Here is an 18,649-nt window from a genome sequence, read left to right on the forward strand (position 1 = left end):
TGCTGAATTTTTGCATTATTCATGCCTCATCTCTGGAGTTTATATTTTTATAAAACATATTTGCTTCTGAGTACAATGGAAAATACCTTCTTTTCTACAGAAACTTTTTTAAATCAAACTAGAAATACTTTTCTCTGCACACCCCTGACTTTTCATAATTCTTAAATAGGGAAATTGTCCCATTTATAAAAAATACTTCACATTGAAATGAATTTGATCAAAATGTAAGAGTTGAAATGTAATTCAGCATACTTTTACTTGGAATTTGCAATTTAACAAAAGGAATGAGAGAGATATACACACATTCATCCACACTTGAAAGAAGACATAATTGGAACCCAAAGGGACTGCTTATGAAAATAACAACTGAGATTTTATTAACAGGAAAGAAAACATTTTAAAACCAGAGGCTTGTTATGTTTTTAAACAACATTGTTCCTTAGGATATCCTGCTAACTTGTTATGTGTGATAAGACTGAAGGTGAGTAAGCTTTGTCTTTCAGCTACATCTACCTCACTCATGGTCACTTAATAAAAGACTCAAGAGGAAGAAAATCCTGAAATAAGCTGATGAGAATTGCAGTATCTTGTTTTAACTCTTAATTGCTTAATGAAAAGTTATATTTTCTGTTCAATTTCTATCATTCTAATTTTGTAATGCTATAATTGTCATCATATTTATTGTATTATGAGACAGGTGTCAATCACTTTCTGAACAAAACTTGAAATCTTTTGTCAACAATTGATGTGTTTCATTTTTCTTCAGAAACAACTTTAGTTCCCTAGAAATGAATTAAAAACTGAAGGTTAATTAACTTTTAAGAAAATTAATTTCTTCTAGCACTTGCTGGCTGCCTGCATCCCCTAACTGTGGCCATAAAACTATAGTACCTCCTTTTTGTCACTTTACCTCCTCCTTTTCTCTGTGTCTTGTGTCTTCCTCTTGCAAGTCTACTTCTGCTTTTTACACTTGTGAGGTCATAGAGTCCATTTTGAACAAGAATGATCTCCTCTTAATTATTTTAAGTACACTTGTGAAAAAACTTTTTCAAATAGATTATTATTAGGTTCTAGGAATTACACAGGAATATATATATATATATATATATATATATATATATATATATATATATATATATATATAATTTTATTTATTTGACAAAGAAAGAAAAAGAGGGAGGGAGGGAGAGAGACAGACAGAGAGAGAGAGAGAATGGGCATACCAGACCCTTTAGCCATTGCAAAGGAACTCCAGACACATGCAACCTTGTACCTCTGGCATATGTGGGGACTGGGGAATTGAACCTGGTTCCTTTGGCTTCACAGGCAATTCTGTTAACCACTGAGCAACCTTTCCAGACCTACACATGAGCTTTTCTAATATTTTATTTCTGTTTATTTTTTTTCTCTGCTTTTGTTTTTAATTAGTTTTCTATTCAACAAATACAGGCAGTTTGGTAACATTCTTAGGCTCATCCATGGCCTACCCTCTCCCCATTTGCCCCTCCTTGTTGAGGTATATGGGTCATGCATTGTGGAGTTAGCCCACAGTTCTTGGTACAATAAATGTTTCTGCATATCCTGACCCAACATGTGGCTCTGACATTCTTTCCACCCCCTCTTCAGCAAAATTTCCCTGAGCCATGTTGGGTTCATTTGTGGTCTGCTTCAGTGATGAGGTGTTGGGGGCCTCTGAGGCTCCGGTTCTCTGATTTGGTAGGAGTTGATTTTTCTCTGTGTTGGTCTCCTTCACCCTTGTGCTGGTATCCGGTTCATCAGGAAAACAGCACCTTTGCTTATTTTGCCAATTTTCCTTAGTTTCAGCCAGGGCCCTTTTGAGGTATGATGGGGTGGCTTTCTCCTTAGGATCTACATCTATCTGAAAAAGAGAAGCAGATTCTCCAACAGATAGTAAGTTAGCACCAGGACAAATGAGATAACCCTTACTTTTTTAATAGAGCATTTAATAGGTATAGGCCCTCTTGTAGCCCATGATTGATGGCAGCTTGATATTGGAGAGTGGGCTTATGTTTGGATATGGTTCTGATTTGTTTCCCAGCTCCAGCTATGGGTGCCGTAACACTGAGGAGATCAGTTGGCCAAATCAAGAGCAGTTGGTTCCCCACCATGCCTGTGTGCCACTATTGCACTTATGTGGGGATCACAACAGGTTATTTGCTGCTAAGTAGGTTAGACCATGAGTTGCTTGGACAGATATTGGTCATTTCCCCCAGTCGCCCATGTAGCACCTTCTGGCACTAAACACGCTGACTGTCTGGGGACTGACTCTATCCTGGCTTCTAGCCATGTTGTTCCATTTTACGTGTCAGCTGCATATGGTGTCTTCAGCAATAGGGTCTTACCACTAACCTTTGGTGGGTCATCAAGTGCTCTGATAGAAATCTGTCATTCTTTTAGGAAACCATGTAGTTTTCTCTGATCAGAAACTCATTGGGGATGGTAGCCCCATGCTGGTACTGGGAGTTACAGGTCAGTGCCCATTAAGAAAATGAGGAAAAAGATAACTAATATACAAGAGTTAGAAAGGAGGGGGGGGAGAGAGAGAGAGAGGGAGAGGGAGAGGGAGGGAGGGAAGATGTAGAAGATTCAGGTTAGACTTTAGACTTTATCCTACCCTCTCCAGTGTCTTGTGGTTCAGGTGTTTCTTGTAAGGGCCATTTGGTGTGCCTTTTAGGAAGTAGAATTTTATGGTACCATTGCCGTTTGGGTCTAAATTAGTGTTTCCCACCCCTACGATGCCCTCCCCTCATGAACATTTTGATATTTACCTTTAAACTTATCATAGGAGTATGAAGGATTCCCTTGTTAGTTTCTTGTAATATTTTTCAATTAGATTATAATAAAATATTTAAAACGGATTAAAAATGATAAGATCTTTCAAAAATCATGGCATCTTATAAGTGAACTTCATTTTAAGTTAATCTTTAAAACAACTCTGTGCACATGTATCTAATGGTAGTAAGATCTTTCGTGACCATGGACATCCCCTTCCTTCACACTTTGCACTTAGAGGCGACGGGCTGATGTCTGAACAGCCACATTTGCTGGCACTTAAAGTTTTGATTTAATCTTTCTAGAGTATTCATGGTACTAAAGGTCATTTTTATTGAAAAAGGAAGAGCAAAGTTCTTAACTTCTTAGTCTTCGTAGGAGGAAGTAAAACTTACTTTTTATGAAGTTAATGGCTACAAAGTAACAATTTTCTCAGATAATAGGCTAATGAGTTTTAGTTTTGGTTTGTTTGTTTGTTTGTTTGCATTTTGGTTAATATTCTTTTCCTTTTTTAAAGTGCATTGATCTAAATAAATCATCTACTTCCTTTCATTTTAAGCAGTTGGTATACTCTGACTATTTCTTATTTACATACTCAGAAAAATTCACCTTATTTGCTTCCACTATGTAAAATGTTAAATGAATATTATACCAAATAATAGTCCATTCTCATATATGAAGACCAACATGGATTTCCACTGAAGCAAGAGTAGAAGAAAACTGCATGGGCACACATTTGTACATATTCACAGAACCACTTTAATGTTTCAATGGGGTAAGCAGTGTCTGATGCAATGATGATGGAAGCCGAAGTGTTGAACTTATCTAGTTAATGACCAGCATCAGTCACTGTGGTTTACATGATCTTTGAGATGCCTTCACATCCTACCTCTAATATGAAACACATGGTTTAAGTAAACATTGGTTAGTGAATGTAAGCATGGTGACGACTTAATGATTTTTCGCACAACACCGAGGACAATCAAGCTCAAATGCAGTAACATCAAATCAAATAATCATAGAGGATGAAAGTGATAATCAACCATATATGTGTGTGTGTGCACTTTTGATTCCTGTTTTGTGGACAGTCTTTAAAAATTGGGAAGTCATAACTCCTAACATGGAAGCATCCTTGGGTAGTCACCTGGCTCAATGCTTCTTTTCAAGAGACAAGCAATTATTATCTGCATGATCTATTAAGCCACATTTGCTTTACCATGTGACAGCTAAGGTGATGCTGATCAAAAAATATTGCTCTCCTTTCTTAAACAGTTTCACATGCACATAGCTGTTTAACAAGTACCTTTCCAGAGCTGTTATGAGAAAACACTGGCAGCCTTGATCTGGAGCAGTAATTTATGATAGTCAGGTAAAAGTGTCCAAGATCACCTTGTTCATATTAACCATGCAGTAGCTCTACCCCTGCATTTACAGTATTCCTGTAACTCTTGTGACAAGGTGGTGATAAAAAAAAATAATGACATTATGAGTCATACTTTAGTTACTTATTCTGTTTCTTTTTCTGGTACCTGCAGCCTCAGATCATCTGAGGAGAAAGAGGAAAGAGAAACTAAAGAGAAAGGAGGGAGAGAAGACTGTGCAGGACATGTTGGAAACCTTACTTCCATCATCCTTTCTTCCCTTAGGTTAATTAGCTAGAAATGTGAAAAGCTGAGGGAGATAAACTTAAGTTGTTCTGACAATAATGAGGGATGAGGTAGTGTGGCAGCTTCCAGAAGAGTTCTGCCCCACAGAGAGGTAACTAGCAAACATGTTGTGTGGTAAGGTATTGTACTTAAAAATGAAATGACTGCAAAAAGAAGTGGGATCAAATTATATCACAATGCCACTGTACCGAAGGTTTTATCCACTTGTAACATTGAAGATACTCTCAATTGAGTGTGCAAGTACACTCTTCTGATTAATTTTCCTGGGGGTGAAATATGGAAATATTTGTAAAATTGAGAATACTGCCTGAGTAAAAAGAAACCTCTGTGATTAGAATACACTAAAATAAGTCATAACATCTATTTCACTAGAACTAATATGGAAACTGAATAAAAAGATTTCACTTTGTGAATAAGAAGAATCTGTATGAGGTCATTATTCTAAATTATTGGGCTGTTAAAGAATATCCAACAAATGAATAAAGGAATAACATATCTGCAAAGGGTTTAAATTTGATGTTAAATATTGTTATGAAAGTTGTTAAGCATTAGATGTTATGAGTTTTTGTTTTACTGGGGTTTCTGTTGTTTTTTGAGAGGTGGGATCTTGCTTTAGCCCAGGCTGACCTGGCATTCACTGTGTAGTGTCAGAGTGTCCTCAAACTCACAACTCAAAGCAATCCTGCTACCTCTGCCTTCTGAGTGCTGGGATTAAAGACATGTGCCACCACACTGGCATATTTTTTAAATAAAGGTAAAACATGTTCTTGTTCAAAAAATTCCATAGCTAATGAAAGTGAATATTACAGTTATAATTTAGAAGAACATATTTGAATTCCAGCCTTTCTCTTTGGGTGTCAAATGAAAGGTTTCAATTGTGCATTCTTTTGTTAAGTTCTTCCTGAATATCTGGGGACAAATCATCAATTTGAAATAAGGGTTAATTGAGAAAGAAACATTCTGACACACAAAGCATTTGTCTTATGTGAAGCTCTCAAAACACTCTATTGTCAATCCAAACAGAAGAAACTAAAATGAGGTAGTTGGGAAGGTGCCCATAAAGTCAGCCAGAATATGTTATCACAACCATATATGAGATAATATTTGTTTTAAAAAGATTCTATGGCACTGTAAACTCAGTCTCATTAGAGACTGCATTTAAAAGGCTTATAAAGTTACTCATTAATGTTATCTTGTTGTATCTCCACAGCTTTTTCATTAAAGAAAATTCAGCAGAAAGCATTTTCTCCTGATAGCAGGAACCAATTTGCAATAAATGTTCTGGAAACCACTAGGGAAGCCATTACTGAGGTCTAATAAAAACAGACAAGCGTAACTTGTTCTATATTTTTGTTTCAATCACATACAGATGAGACCCCGCTTTCTACACCAACCGCAAGAGACAGCCTTGACAAACTGTCTCTAACTGGGCATGGACAACCACTACCTCCCGGTTTCCCATCTCCTTTCCTGTTCCCTGATGGATTGTCTTCCATAGAGACCCTTCTGACTAATATACAGGTAGGCCTTCCCCTCTGCATGACAGAAACATGGAGCACACGTGGGAAAGTTTTCTCATTCAAAGTTAAGCCATTCATGAGGTTGACTTACTGATCTATGGTATTAAACTTGTTACAAACAATTCAGAGTTTAAATTTTCTGTGTTAGCCAAATTGGATTGCATTCTAAAAACAGATGAAAGTGATGTGGGCATTTAAAATAAAACATTCTGCTTGTATGCTCTAGCTATTGCTAACTAATGGGACAAACCACTGTTTAAGTTTATCTGTGTGACTAAAGGACAACATACAACTTCTAATAAATATTTAGATACTTTTAAACTTCTGGCCTTCCATACAGGAAGTGATATGTTTAGTATTTTTAAATATGTCTAATATAGATGAATCCAAAAGAATCTCTTCTTTCATAAGTAAGTTTGTTTCAACTAGTAGGGTTTCTTCAAAGAATAGACTTCAAAAAGCCATACAAAACTTTCCACGGATTTCCTATGTGGTCTTCAGGATGTATATTTTACGTACAGAACATTATGAATCAAAAATACTTACAGATAACAATAACATAGAGCAGGGAGCCAAGATAATAAAAGTGTTTGTGATAGAAGAAAGCAGAGTTTTATTGCCCACACATGAAGTGATCATGTGGACCCCAGATGGAGATTTGGGCCATCTACTTTTCCATTTGAGGAGTAGCTAGAAGTAGACACAGGATTGCAGATACGATTTATTCCTAAGTTCCTTTGTAAGAAGTTTTTACTCTAACATTTCCTCCTAAGTGATAGTTTTCTGTACACATTTCCTACCATATTAAACTGAAATATAATTAATTTTCTTTACCTCTCCAAGGACATAATAGAAAGCCTTTTATGCAACATATCTTCTCACCTAGTACTATGGCATTTGTAATACTAATATAATTAGAATCTCCAGAACTGTATTCAACATTAAGGATTTTATGCATTGGTAACTGAAATAAATCATCAATCCAATGGAAACTTAATCACAGCCACATCGTTGATTATATTGTGATCATATTTTTACATAAACAATGGATATATTCCCCTAAAGCTCGCCCACATTACTGTTTTCTGTGAGGTAAATGATTTTATGAAATTTTCTCATGCTAAACTGAATGGCTGTATTTATGACTTTATGCTTTCAAAGTCAAAGAAGCATTCATTCCCTTATGTCTGAAACTCTATATAGAACAAAGAAAGTGCTACCTGTATGCACCTTTTTAAACTGGAAGCATTACTATAAGGGTGGTGAGGAATTCATTTTTATTTCAGCACAGAAAATATTATTTATTTTGTTGTTTTCAAATGTAAACCAGCTCTACTCAATTTAAGACTGGGTTTACACAGGGACAAGTTTTTTTGTGTGTATGTTGATTTTCACATTTCTGAGTCAAAAATTGAAGGGTGGGGAGTGTTCACTCATCCACTCTATGCAAGGGACACTCAGACTAGGAATGCTACTCATGCCACCTGAAGCTAATTATCTCTTTAAGAGATAGAAATAAAGAACAAGGCTGTGAGACAGCTTAGTGGGTAAAGCATTTGCTGCAAAAACCTGAGGACCTGGGTTCATTTTCAAACACACGTGTAAATTCTGTATATGCTGGTACATGGCTGTAATCCCAGTGCTCAGAATGGGGAGACTAACTGGTCAACTAATGTAGCCTAATTGGCAAACACCAGGATTGGTGAGAGATGTTGTCTTACTGAATAAGGGGGCAGCAATAGAGACATTGGTCATCAAATTCTGGCTTCTAGATATATGAACACATGCATGCATACATACATACACACATACACACACACAATTTGTATGCATACCACTCATATGTAAATGCCAAAAAAGAATGAAAGAGAACAGAAAGAGAAAATATAATGCCCAGGTTTTATAGAAAATATTTGTTTAATGATTATAGATCTGATGTAGACTCCTGTTCTACCATTTTCCTTCAGGACATATTTTAGAAAAAAAAAAATCTTAGGATGACAATCAAGATAAGCTAAATTATTTCTCATACCAAGCAATAGAAATATGGGTTCTGTAAGGTGAGAACATATATGACAAGAATGTCAATAGAAAGAAATAATATGTGTCTACTACACATGTATCTGTAAAGATATATATATATATATGTATATGTATATATGTATATATATGTATATATATATATATCTCCACTATATTAGTGAATATATGTCCATAGATCCTCATGTATGCATGCATACATATACATATGTGCTAAAATGAAAAAATAGTTCTTAGTAAGTCCAAGCACAAATATATATGCAACAAATTCATGCATATAAACACATATACAAATATACAAATAGATACTGGATTTATGGTCAGTAATGAAGTTACAACAGTTTACAGGTCATAAATGCTAACTCTCATTATTGTCATATTTATGGAATTATGAAATCTGCTGTCCAGATTTCAATGTGGTTAATCACATTCTGCTTACCTCAATTTCCTCTGCAGTTCAATTATATATAATGGTGTTCTCAGCTTTTTGTGTAAAAGTGGTAACTCCTTCTATAGTAACTTTAACACTCCATAGTTACCTTGAAAATACTGTTTCACCAAATCCCCCAAGATAATGCTAAAAAAATTATTTTCAATACAAATAATGTCACAATGTAGTATAATTTAAAAATTTGAAATTTAACATATGGCTATTACTAGATATTTATTTACTAGTAGAGAGCTATATAGACTTTTTTTTTTTTTTTAAGGAGGGAGGATTTATTTTGGCTCATAATTTAAAGGAACAGTCCATCATGACAGGGATTGAATGGTGGTGGGATCAGCTCCTGACGGCAGACGAGGGAGTATGATGTGGCTTGTTCACATCTCAGTGGATCAGGAAGCAAGGAGTGGTGCATGTTATTGCTAAGATCTCCTCTTCCTCTTTTATTCTGTGCACAAGTACCCTGTCCATTTGAATCTCTTATATAGTTAAAGTGATAATAAACAAAGATATCCACAGTAAATGATAATAATTTTGCTTTAGTAAGGGATATGGATATATGCCAGTTTTTTAAAGCATGAAGCTTTATTTTCTTTTAGGTCTTCTTGAAACAAGGTTTCATGTAGTTTAGGCTTGCCTCAAACTCACTATTTTAGCCAAAAATTACCTTGAGCATCTAATCCTCTTGCTTCTTCTTCTTGAGTGGTACGATTACAAGCATACAGCGCCACATCTAGTTTTATGGGGTGCTGAGGACTGAACCTGGGCTTCCATGCTCATAAAACAGGCATTCTTTAACTTAGCTACACCCACCAACTTTCAGGTTTATTTAGAAATTTTCTATTATTTAAATATGGAAATTATTTTTGTGGTTTTTTTTTGTTTTTGTTTTTGTTTTGTTTTCAAGATAGGGTCTCACTCTAGCTGAGGGTGACCTGGAATTCACTATGTCTCAGGGTTGCCTTAAACTCATGGTGATCCTCCTACCTCTACCTCCCTAAGTGCTGGGATTAAAGGAGTACATCACCACACATGGTTTAATATGGCAATTTTTTAATCTTTAATTTTTTTTTCCTCTTTCATCATTACTTCTTTCAAAAATATCCTTTGAGCCTCTGTGTCTCTGGATCTCTGGTTTTGTAGGAGTTCAGTGTTCTCTGTGGCTATCTCCTTCACTCTTGTTCTGGTACCAGGTTCACCAAAAAAGCAGCACTCTTGCTCATTTCCCTAATTACTCTATGGTTTCAGCTGGGATACACAACCCACATTCCCCAATCAGGAGGACCCCTGCCGATGGGGGAGGACAGGGAGGAGGCTAACCATGGTACCAACATGGCTGTAAACATACTATGTACATAACTAATAATAATAATAATAAAAATAATATAAAAATACCAGAATAAAAATGTCCTTGGTCAACTCATTGTGAGATTTCATTTGAGGAAACATTTTACTGGCACATTATTGTCTGTCAGTAGCATACACTGAAAGAAGGACCCAACACATTTTTCTCAATTAAAGTTTCAAACCTAAAAATCACACAAGAACCAATTGACACATAAAACTGGTAGCTTGTGTAGCTTCTTTCTGTGTTTTTGCTAAAAAGGATTTCAAGACTTAAAATATTAAAATAAAGATCTTCCATTATGTTCTTGGAGAGGTAATTTTTTAATTACTTTTCTACTGGGAGTTAAGTTTCTTATGTTAGGAAGTATACAGAAAAAAGTATCACTGAGGAAAAGGTTTTAAAAGTATTAGCAAGCTTTCATAACACCAACTGGGAAAGTCAACATAAAACGAGCCTTAAGGTGTTATCACAAATGTTAAGTTAATTAAGGATAGATTCGCATTAAAGAGACTTTCTATAAGGGGTGTATGAATCTCTCTCTCTCTCTCTCTCTCTCTCTCTCTCTCTCTCTCTCTCTCTTTCTCTCTCTCTCTCTGTCTCTCCCCTGTCTTCATGTGTGTGTGTACGTGTGTGTGCATGTGTGTGTGTTTGTATGTGTTTACTGTGGTTTGGTTTGTCTACAAAGAGAAATTAAACAGATGGGATTGTAGTTTAGTGATAGAGTGTTGGTTTAGCATGAGAGAGAGTCATCAATTCAATCTCTCAGTATCATAATATAAAATAAAATAAGATAAAATAAGAAATTATGCAAGCAGGGAAAGCCTGAGAAAGATGTTAAAAACCACAGTAAAGAACCATTTTACATTGATTCACTATGTTGTACTAGGAAACTTAATGCAACTATGGTATCTGAGAAATATTCCCATAGGAGTGCTTGAGGAAATATATTGTAAAATAATTTAAATATCCAGTCTGAAAAGCCCTGATTACCCTCTTCAAATCTGTACATTACAATATCTTATCTAGTAATTTTACTTTAACCTTTTACCCTACGAAAGAAATTAATAAGTTGTTCATTGGCATTATTAGTATGTTCTTTCAGATATAACAGAAAGAAAGCGAGTACATTAGGAGATGATTTTGCAAAAGTCATAAGAATATAGCATTAGCTTCAAATATGATCAGCTTGAAATCAAAATACTGATACTAAATATTTTGTGGGCTGGAGAGATGGCTTAGCAGTTAAGCACTTGCCTGTGAAGCCTAAGGACCCCGGTTCGAGGCTCAGTTCCCCAGGACCCACGTTAGCCAGATGCACAAGGGGGCGCACATGTCTGGAGTTCATTTCCAGTGGCTGGAGAGCCTGGAATGTCCATTCTTCCCCCCCTCACTCTTTCTCTCTCTGTGTTGATCTCAAACAAATAAATAAAAATGAACAAAAAAATATTTCAAATGTTTTGTATTTTTAACCATAATTATGTAATGTGAGCCAATTTCTTCATTTTCCCTTTACAAATTTGAAAAAAAAGGCAAATTTTAAAAAACACTAAAATATATCCAGAATTCTAATACTAGTTTCTGTGTTGCTGAGACTAGCAATGATTTTTACTATATCATATATATTAATTATATTAATTTCAATAATAATAATAATAATATGGTGTTCTGCTTAGTAAACAGTTTTGGTTCCTCAAAGATTGTCACTCTATATGCTTGGATCTAATTAATATTCCCATTTTACATATTAGATATGGAGGCAGATATTGTGATATGGTGGTGGAGTCTGGATTGATACACAGGCAGGCTGATTTCAGAAGCCATGCTAACTTATTAGAACACTTGACTACATGAATCACTAGACAGGTTTATACCTTGAAGTGATTGTTCACAGGGTCTGCCATTCATCAACTTGGGAGAACAATTGTCACCTTAGACTGAGGATAGCTTTATCTTCTGTTACAAGAGCTTTTGAGATAATATGCCATTTGATAATATCTGTCATTTTTTCTTTCTGTATACAAAAGTCTTGGCTCAAAGAAATGCAATTGCTTCTCATTCTGCAAAGAGGTAGGGAAGTACTAAAAAGGTAAAAAATAAGTAGCTGAGGCTTTGACATAAACTTGGTCAAATTATTTGTTTGCGTCTTAGACAAGTTACTGTCTCTTGACCATTGTGAATCTCAGTTCTTCATTCTTTCTTCCTCTCTCTCTCTCTCTCTCTCTCTCTCTCTCTCTCTCTCTCTCTCTCTGTGGTTAGAATGAGAGACTACTAAAGTCTTTTTACATGGGGCATTTTTGACACATTTAAAAGTACCATGTTAGTGAGGACACAGTTTGCCATGTAACCATCAATGCCACTCAAGCAGTTAAATCTGATTCAGAAATATATTTGCATAAAATCAAAACTTGGACCAAGGAAGCTTTTATTCTTTGATACAGCTATCATATAGAAGGCATGTGTTTTTGTTATCAATATTGCTTGATGCCTTCTCACACTGGAAGACATTTTTATTTTCAATGCCATACATATATATACCATAGAGGTTGCTAGCTTGAAGTGCCCCATTGCCCCATGACTATTTAGGCTTACTCTAAAAAATAATGAAAATAATTTAAATGACATGGGAGATCATTTAGAAAACAAAATGTGAGTAATTTTACAAACATTACATGTTTTACTTAACTACAAAAGAAAGATCAGGATAGACAACCGCTGTCTCATGTCACTGTTATATCATAAATCAGCTTAATCAGCTTAATTTATTTATATAGCACTATTACCAGTTTTGGTACTGTGGAACTGAATCCCCTTGGAATCTACAGCCATACTACCCTGAATTCACCCTATCTTGTCTGAATCCCTCTGTAGAAAAAGTCATGTTTTAACCTTGCCAAACTGCTATGACAGGATTTTTCCAGACACTGCATTTCTAAGTGAGACCTGTAGTGAGTGTGACCTTTTGCATACCATCTACCTGGGAAAGCACAGAACTTATACAAATCTGAAAGTATTATTATCACTGATGGTTAAAAGGTGTCCTAATGATTTGTAGACATTGAGAGCACTCCTTGCTATTGCTGTTCTCCAACCCCTGCTGCTTTGAAATTTAATTGGTCTCCTGGATATATATATATATATATATATATATATATATATATATATATATATATATATATGGCTTCAGAGCTGTCACTGGCAAGAACAATCTTTTGCATAGGCATCATTTTGTTTCTGGTACAGATTTTTGTTCACACTAGACTCCTACTGGTATGCACTGATTTAAAGTCTCAAAGTTAAATTTAATTTTATATAGCTTATAGGGAGTCCCTAGAGGGTATAGGATCCTAAAAACTATTTTTTTCCTGACATAATCAGCAGGAATAGGTAATGCATCGCCATTAGCCATATTAGCAACAACTATATCCAAAGGAAAGAGTAAACATAAATGCTCTCCCCAGCTTCACTCTTTTTAAGAAATGGATATTAATATAAAAGTCACAAATTAGACTTGTAACTTAACATTATTCAACATGTTTATTCATAATGATTGTTTCATATCTAAAGAACACCAAAATATTGTGTTTTATCAGCCAAGGACAATAATAGTTTAATAGTAATTTATTTTAAACAGCTACTGATAATACAACCAATCAACACGTTAAGTGGTGCCAACATTGGCATCTTGCTAAATAATCTCTAGACATTGCACAGAGAGTACATCTTTCAAAGATAAGTCAACAAGAGCAATCAGAGCAGAAAATTAGAATTTGGTATCTTAGAATTAAAATACAGCTAAACTAAAGTTTTAATTGGGGTGATCTAAAAGGGCACTTGATGTAATGATCTCTTTCATTTGTTACTAATTGTTTGTTCCTGATGAAGAAGAAACATATTCAGGAATGTGGCTGAATTGGGTAAGATGGCAGTTTCCTTAGCAGCTATGTATTATTATAAAACAACAAAAGAGTAGGGAGGGGCAAGTGACCACATAGACATCCTTCTCTAGCTTGTTTTGTGTCATAAGAATTGTGCCAAGAAATTCAGACACATAAATAATAAAATAATAATAAAAAAGGAAAACACCAAAAATAAAAAAATGAGAACATTTTAGAAATGTTTTATTTTTTAACATATCTGAAAAGAGATTTGAAATGGTTTGTGATAATGCTAACACCTATATTGATAAGCTGAAGGCAGGACTGGCACATGAAGATGAAGTTAAAATTCTTCATTCAAATATTCCACATCGATTCTTGAAGAGGGTCACATCTTTCATTTCCATTTTCACTTCCTATTTAATTTTCAATAGAGAATTTATTTTAGGGTTTTGCAGACCATGGAAAGATACTTTCTACTTCAAAATGCCATTTAATATTGCTTAATTTGTGGTATAATCTTTACTAGTAACTTTAGTCCAAAATATTCTTGGCCAAGAAAGCACTGTTTTTATTTTTAATATGTTGTAAATCAAGTGGTATCTATTCTTTATCCTTAGTAGGAACTTTTTAAATATAATTATAATACCCTTTATGGATTATTATGCTAGGAAAATGTGCTAAAAGTTATTCATATATTATTACAACATTTTGGATGACTTTTAAAAAGTAATTGACTAGGGCTGGAGGGATGATAAATGGTTAAGGTACTTGCCTACAAAGTCTAATGACACAGGTTCGATTCCTATATAAGAACCTACAGGGCTGGAGAGATGGCTTAGCGTTTAAGCGCTTGCCTGTGAAGCCTAAGGACCCCGGTTTGAGGCTCGGTTCCCCAGGTCCCACGTTAGCCAGATGCACAAGGGGGCGCACGCGTCTGGAGTTCGTTTGCAGAGGCTGGAAGCCCTGGCGTGCCCATTCTCTCTCTCCCTCTATCTGTCTTTCTCTCTGTGTCTGTCGCTCTCAAATAAATAAATAAATAAAAAATTAAGAACCTACATGTGCCAGATGCACAATATGGCACATGTGTCTGGAGTTTCTTTGCAGTGGCTAGCATACCCATTTTCTCCAGATGATTTTCTCTCTCTCTTTCCTCTCTTAAACAAATAAAGTAATTGACTAATCAGTAATTATCCTTTAAATTCCTTTAAATGTAGTATGCTTTTATATTTTAATAGAAAATATAGCAGTATGACTATTTCTGAAATATTATTTCTGTTCATGAAATAAAAACAATGACATGTCAGATACTCTTTGGGTCTTTGGGGCAGTGTATCAAACCACAGCAATCACTCCTGCCTCAGAGACTTTACATTTTAAGGAACAGATAACTGCTCATATTACATAATGATAAATATTGTGTAGACTGTTATAAAGAAGAACATCAAGCATGCAATAAACAATTCTATTTGGAGTGATATCCTAAGTTGGATGGTCAGATAGACCTTCTCTTCAGTGCTGACTTTGGCAATGATGAACTAAAATAAGTGTTTAAGGTGTTTTCTTCTTTCCTTCTCTCTGTCTCTCTCTCTCTCTCTCTTTCTTTTTTTCTTTCTTTCTTTCTTTCTTTCTTTCTTTCTTTCTTTCTTTCTTTCTTTCTTCTTTGTTTTTAAAGAAATCTATAGGAGAAGCAGAACCTGGGCACAAATTTCTTGGGACAGAAACAAATTGATGAATTAAGCAATACAAAAATGAGATTAACAGTGAGGGTAACCTTGCTAGGGAGCAGAAGGATAATCTCAGAAGACAAGGGAGCTCATTCCCATTGCAATGTTCAAACCATGTCAGATTACTCCTTGTAGAATAATTTCAGCCCAATTTTCATGTTCATTCTCCTTTTGTAGCCATGTTTTTTTTTTTTTTTCAGCCTTCATTTAGTGTGGGTCTAGATCTGCTAATCTGAAGCAATGGAACTTGCATGCCATAAATACTTGTTTTTCTAAAATAGTTTAATTAGAAGGGGAGGTTTTGTGCTGTGGTAGTAGTGTTTGTTCTTGTGAGTGCTGGTGGAGTTCACAAGAATTGAAGCATCTGATAAGTGGGCTCTTCTCTTTGAAAATACTTTTAAACAATGAATGAAATGTACTTTGTACCAAAATATTACCATGCTGAATACCTTCTTTGTACAGGGGCTCTTGAAAGTGGCCATAGATAATGCCCGAGCTCAAGAAAAACAGGTCCAACTGGAAAAAACAGAGCTGAAAATGGATTTTTTAAGGGAAAGAGAATTACGAGAAACACTTGAGAAGCAACTGGCTATGGAACAAAAGAATAGAGGTATTTCTGAAAGTCCAAATCTGTTTAATACTTTAAGCAAAATTATATATAGTGTCATTTTTGATGATTTAGTTTGGGACTGACTGAAATTTTGTTGACTTATCTTATAGCAGCATTTGAATTCTAATCTCATCATATTTCTCATGTAAAGACAAATGTTCTTCTATTCCCATCTCAAATGGTTAGAATATATCCTGTCATTAATGGCATAATGTTTTTGCTTATAGAGTTTACAAGTTTATATTCTTTGATAAAAATGAGCTCTGATATGATGATAGCCATGAAGAAAAAAAGTTAGGCTCACTCACAATTGCCCTTTGAAAACCCAGGAGCTAAAGTCATAAAGCTAAAATAGAAAATACTGCTTATTCAAGCAAAGCAGGTTCAGTAAGATATTTATCAACTGAAATTGAAGACTGATGAATATCTGAGCAAATGACTAAAGTTAAGTGTTTGTATAATTTCCTTCTGAATGCCTCATTTTCATTCAACAAGGTCAAGTACAAAGACTAGTGGCCGATATGAATTTCTACTGATCTGTGAATTGCTTCTTTTAACACATTGTGCACTGTGTCTGTAGATAATTGTGAAGATCGTTCATATCTTTTTCTGTTGTCTATAGGAATTGGAAGTGCATTTACCACCAAATCTTCCTTTACTTCCACAATAAGAATCCCTTAAGTGTCCCAGAAATAGGGATAGTTATTTGTTGGCCACTTGATACACATTAAATTTAAATGTTCCATATATTCCCCCTTCATGTTTGACATGGCCATTTAATTTAAAGATCATTTCTATTTTGCTTTTAAAACTACCAGGAGTTACCAAGTTGTTTCAGAAGATATCACGAGCCAATAGCTAATGAGTTTCTACAAACAGGCTTATTTGAAAAATTGTCAGTATATAACAGTTTTAGATGGTGTGGCTTCATATTAATCACGAAACTAAAATATTCATACAGGTGGACATTGAAAATGGGTGTATTCTAAGTGAACAAGGAAGTTTGATCAAAGAGATAAATTGGCAAAGCCATATTCCTTGAAATAGCCATGTTTTGAATTTGTTCTAATCTGGGGAAGTCTCTTTCACAATTCTTAAAGACAGCTCCTTGGATTCCTGAAATAATCTTTGGAATACTTTGCCCATCAGCATTTGATTGGTTCCAATCTGTTATTAGGTTTTCACATTTGATTTTATTCCTTTAACCACTAGAGGGCAAGGCATTCACAGATCACAACATGAACTCTTTTAATTAATTATGAACACTAAATTAATGGTAGTAATTATCAGTACTTACCTATTATGAATATGTCTGGAAAAGCATCTTTTCTTACAGACAGAATATTTGGTTCAATCCCCTTTTTATTTTTCACAATTATGTAGGAGGAAAATGGACAGCTAATGCAGGGAGCTATGTATTAAGCTGTTTAACAGCAAGAAATATATTATCTAAATATTTCAGAACTAGTGTGCATTTCAAAGAACAAATAGCACATAATAATATTTGGAAAAATAAATAGTGGTCAAGTAATATGATAAGCAAATGTCACAATAGTAAATAAAGGGAATAAATGCCACTTTGAAATCAGTTTTAATTATTTTTTTGTTACAAGATCTTAGTCAATAATTACTTTGGTTAAAGGGTTTATTAAGATATATGATACAGAAATAAAAAGCTCAACAAGTTAATGGGATATCATCTAAAGAGTATTAGTGATGATAAAAACAGGATATGTGGAAATTAGAAACTGAAACTTAAAGATTTACTTGAGCATTATTACTTCATTTTGTATGTTGACTAAGTATTGTGCTGGATGAATGTTTTGTTGTTCTGTAATGAGTAGTGAGAAACCAAACAGTTAATGGAATGATTACTCTTTATGACTAAACAAAGAATTTTTTTATCATTTATCAAAAAAGACAATTTCAAAGAAAAATATATGTGCTTTCAACATGCTGATGCTTACCATATTAATCTTATGCATATACAAGGTTATCAATAGAACATAGTTGTTTCCTGTGAGATTTTACATCCAGCAGATTCCTGCAGTGAAACTAATAATTTTCTTGGAATATACTAGAGTGCTATGCATATGCTATGAAGAAATTATTCTCCAAGACAATACCTTCCAAGAAATTACACCTAGATATGTTAATAACAAGAGCCTCTTTGCCGCTCATTTACCACGCCATAAAATCTCAAGGACTGCATTTCATAAAATTCAAGGGAGAATTATTAAATGTCTAGTTGGAGTAACATCTCTTTACACATTTGCAGCGGAAATGCCTCCTGAGGAGGTGGGGAATATGCAGGGGCATGCACTACGTGTACGCTCCACATTGTTCTGACTCAAGGTTTGATAACTAAACCACAAGTTTTATTTCATCAAGTTTCCTTTATCAGTGAACACAAATATTTACTAAAATTGGCATCCAATTAAATGTATCTCTACACAGATCAGTTGAAAGCAAGTTTGAAATGTAATAGTTCAAGGCCATTTCTTTTCTTGGACATTTTATTGGAATTTATTTTAGGTAAAGGTGGAATTCTTAAACTTCTGCCTTGTAGGTAGACTCTGTCCTGCTGAAAAAAAAAAAACAATAGAGACCATTTGTAAATGATA

General features: G+C 34.7%; 1 protein-coding gene across 1 annotated transcript in view; it reads left to right on the top strand.

Moving 5' to 3' along the window:
- Dach1 (dachshund family transcription factor 1) overlaps positions 1 to 18,649 on the top strand; it is a 441,649-nt gene that overhangs the window by 379,246 nt on the left and 43,754 nt on the right. The window contains exons 8-9 of the mRNA XM_004651017.2: positions 5,830 to 5,981; positions 15,878 to 16,025. Coding sequence (XP_004651074.2) covers positions 5,830 to 5,981; positions 15,878 to 16,025 — 300 coding nt within the window. The remainder of the gene's footprint in view (positions 1 to 5,829; positions 5,982 to 15,877; positions 16,026 to 18,649) is intronic.

This window comes from Jaculus jaculus, chromosome 3 (genome assembly GCF_020740685.1).
Source record: "Jaculus jaculus isolate mJacJac1 chromosome 3, mJacJac1.mat.Y.cur, whole genome shotgun sequence".
Taxonomy (NCBI): Eukaryota; Metazoa; Chordata; class Mammalia; order Rodentia; family Dipodidae; genus Jaculus; species Jaculus jaculus.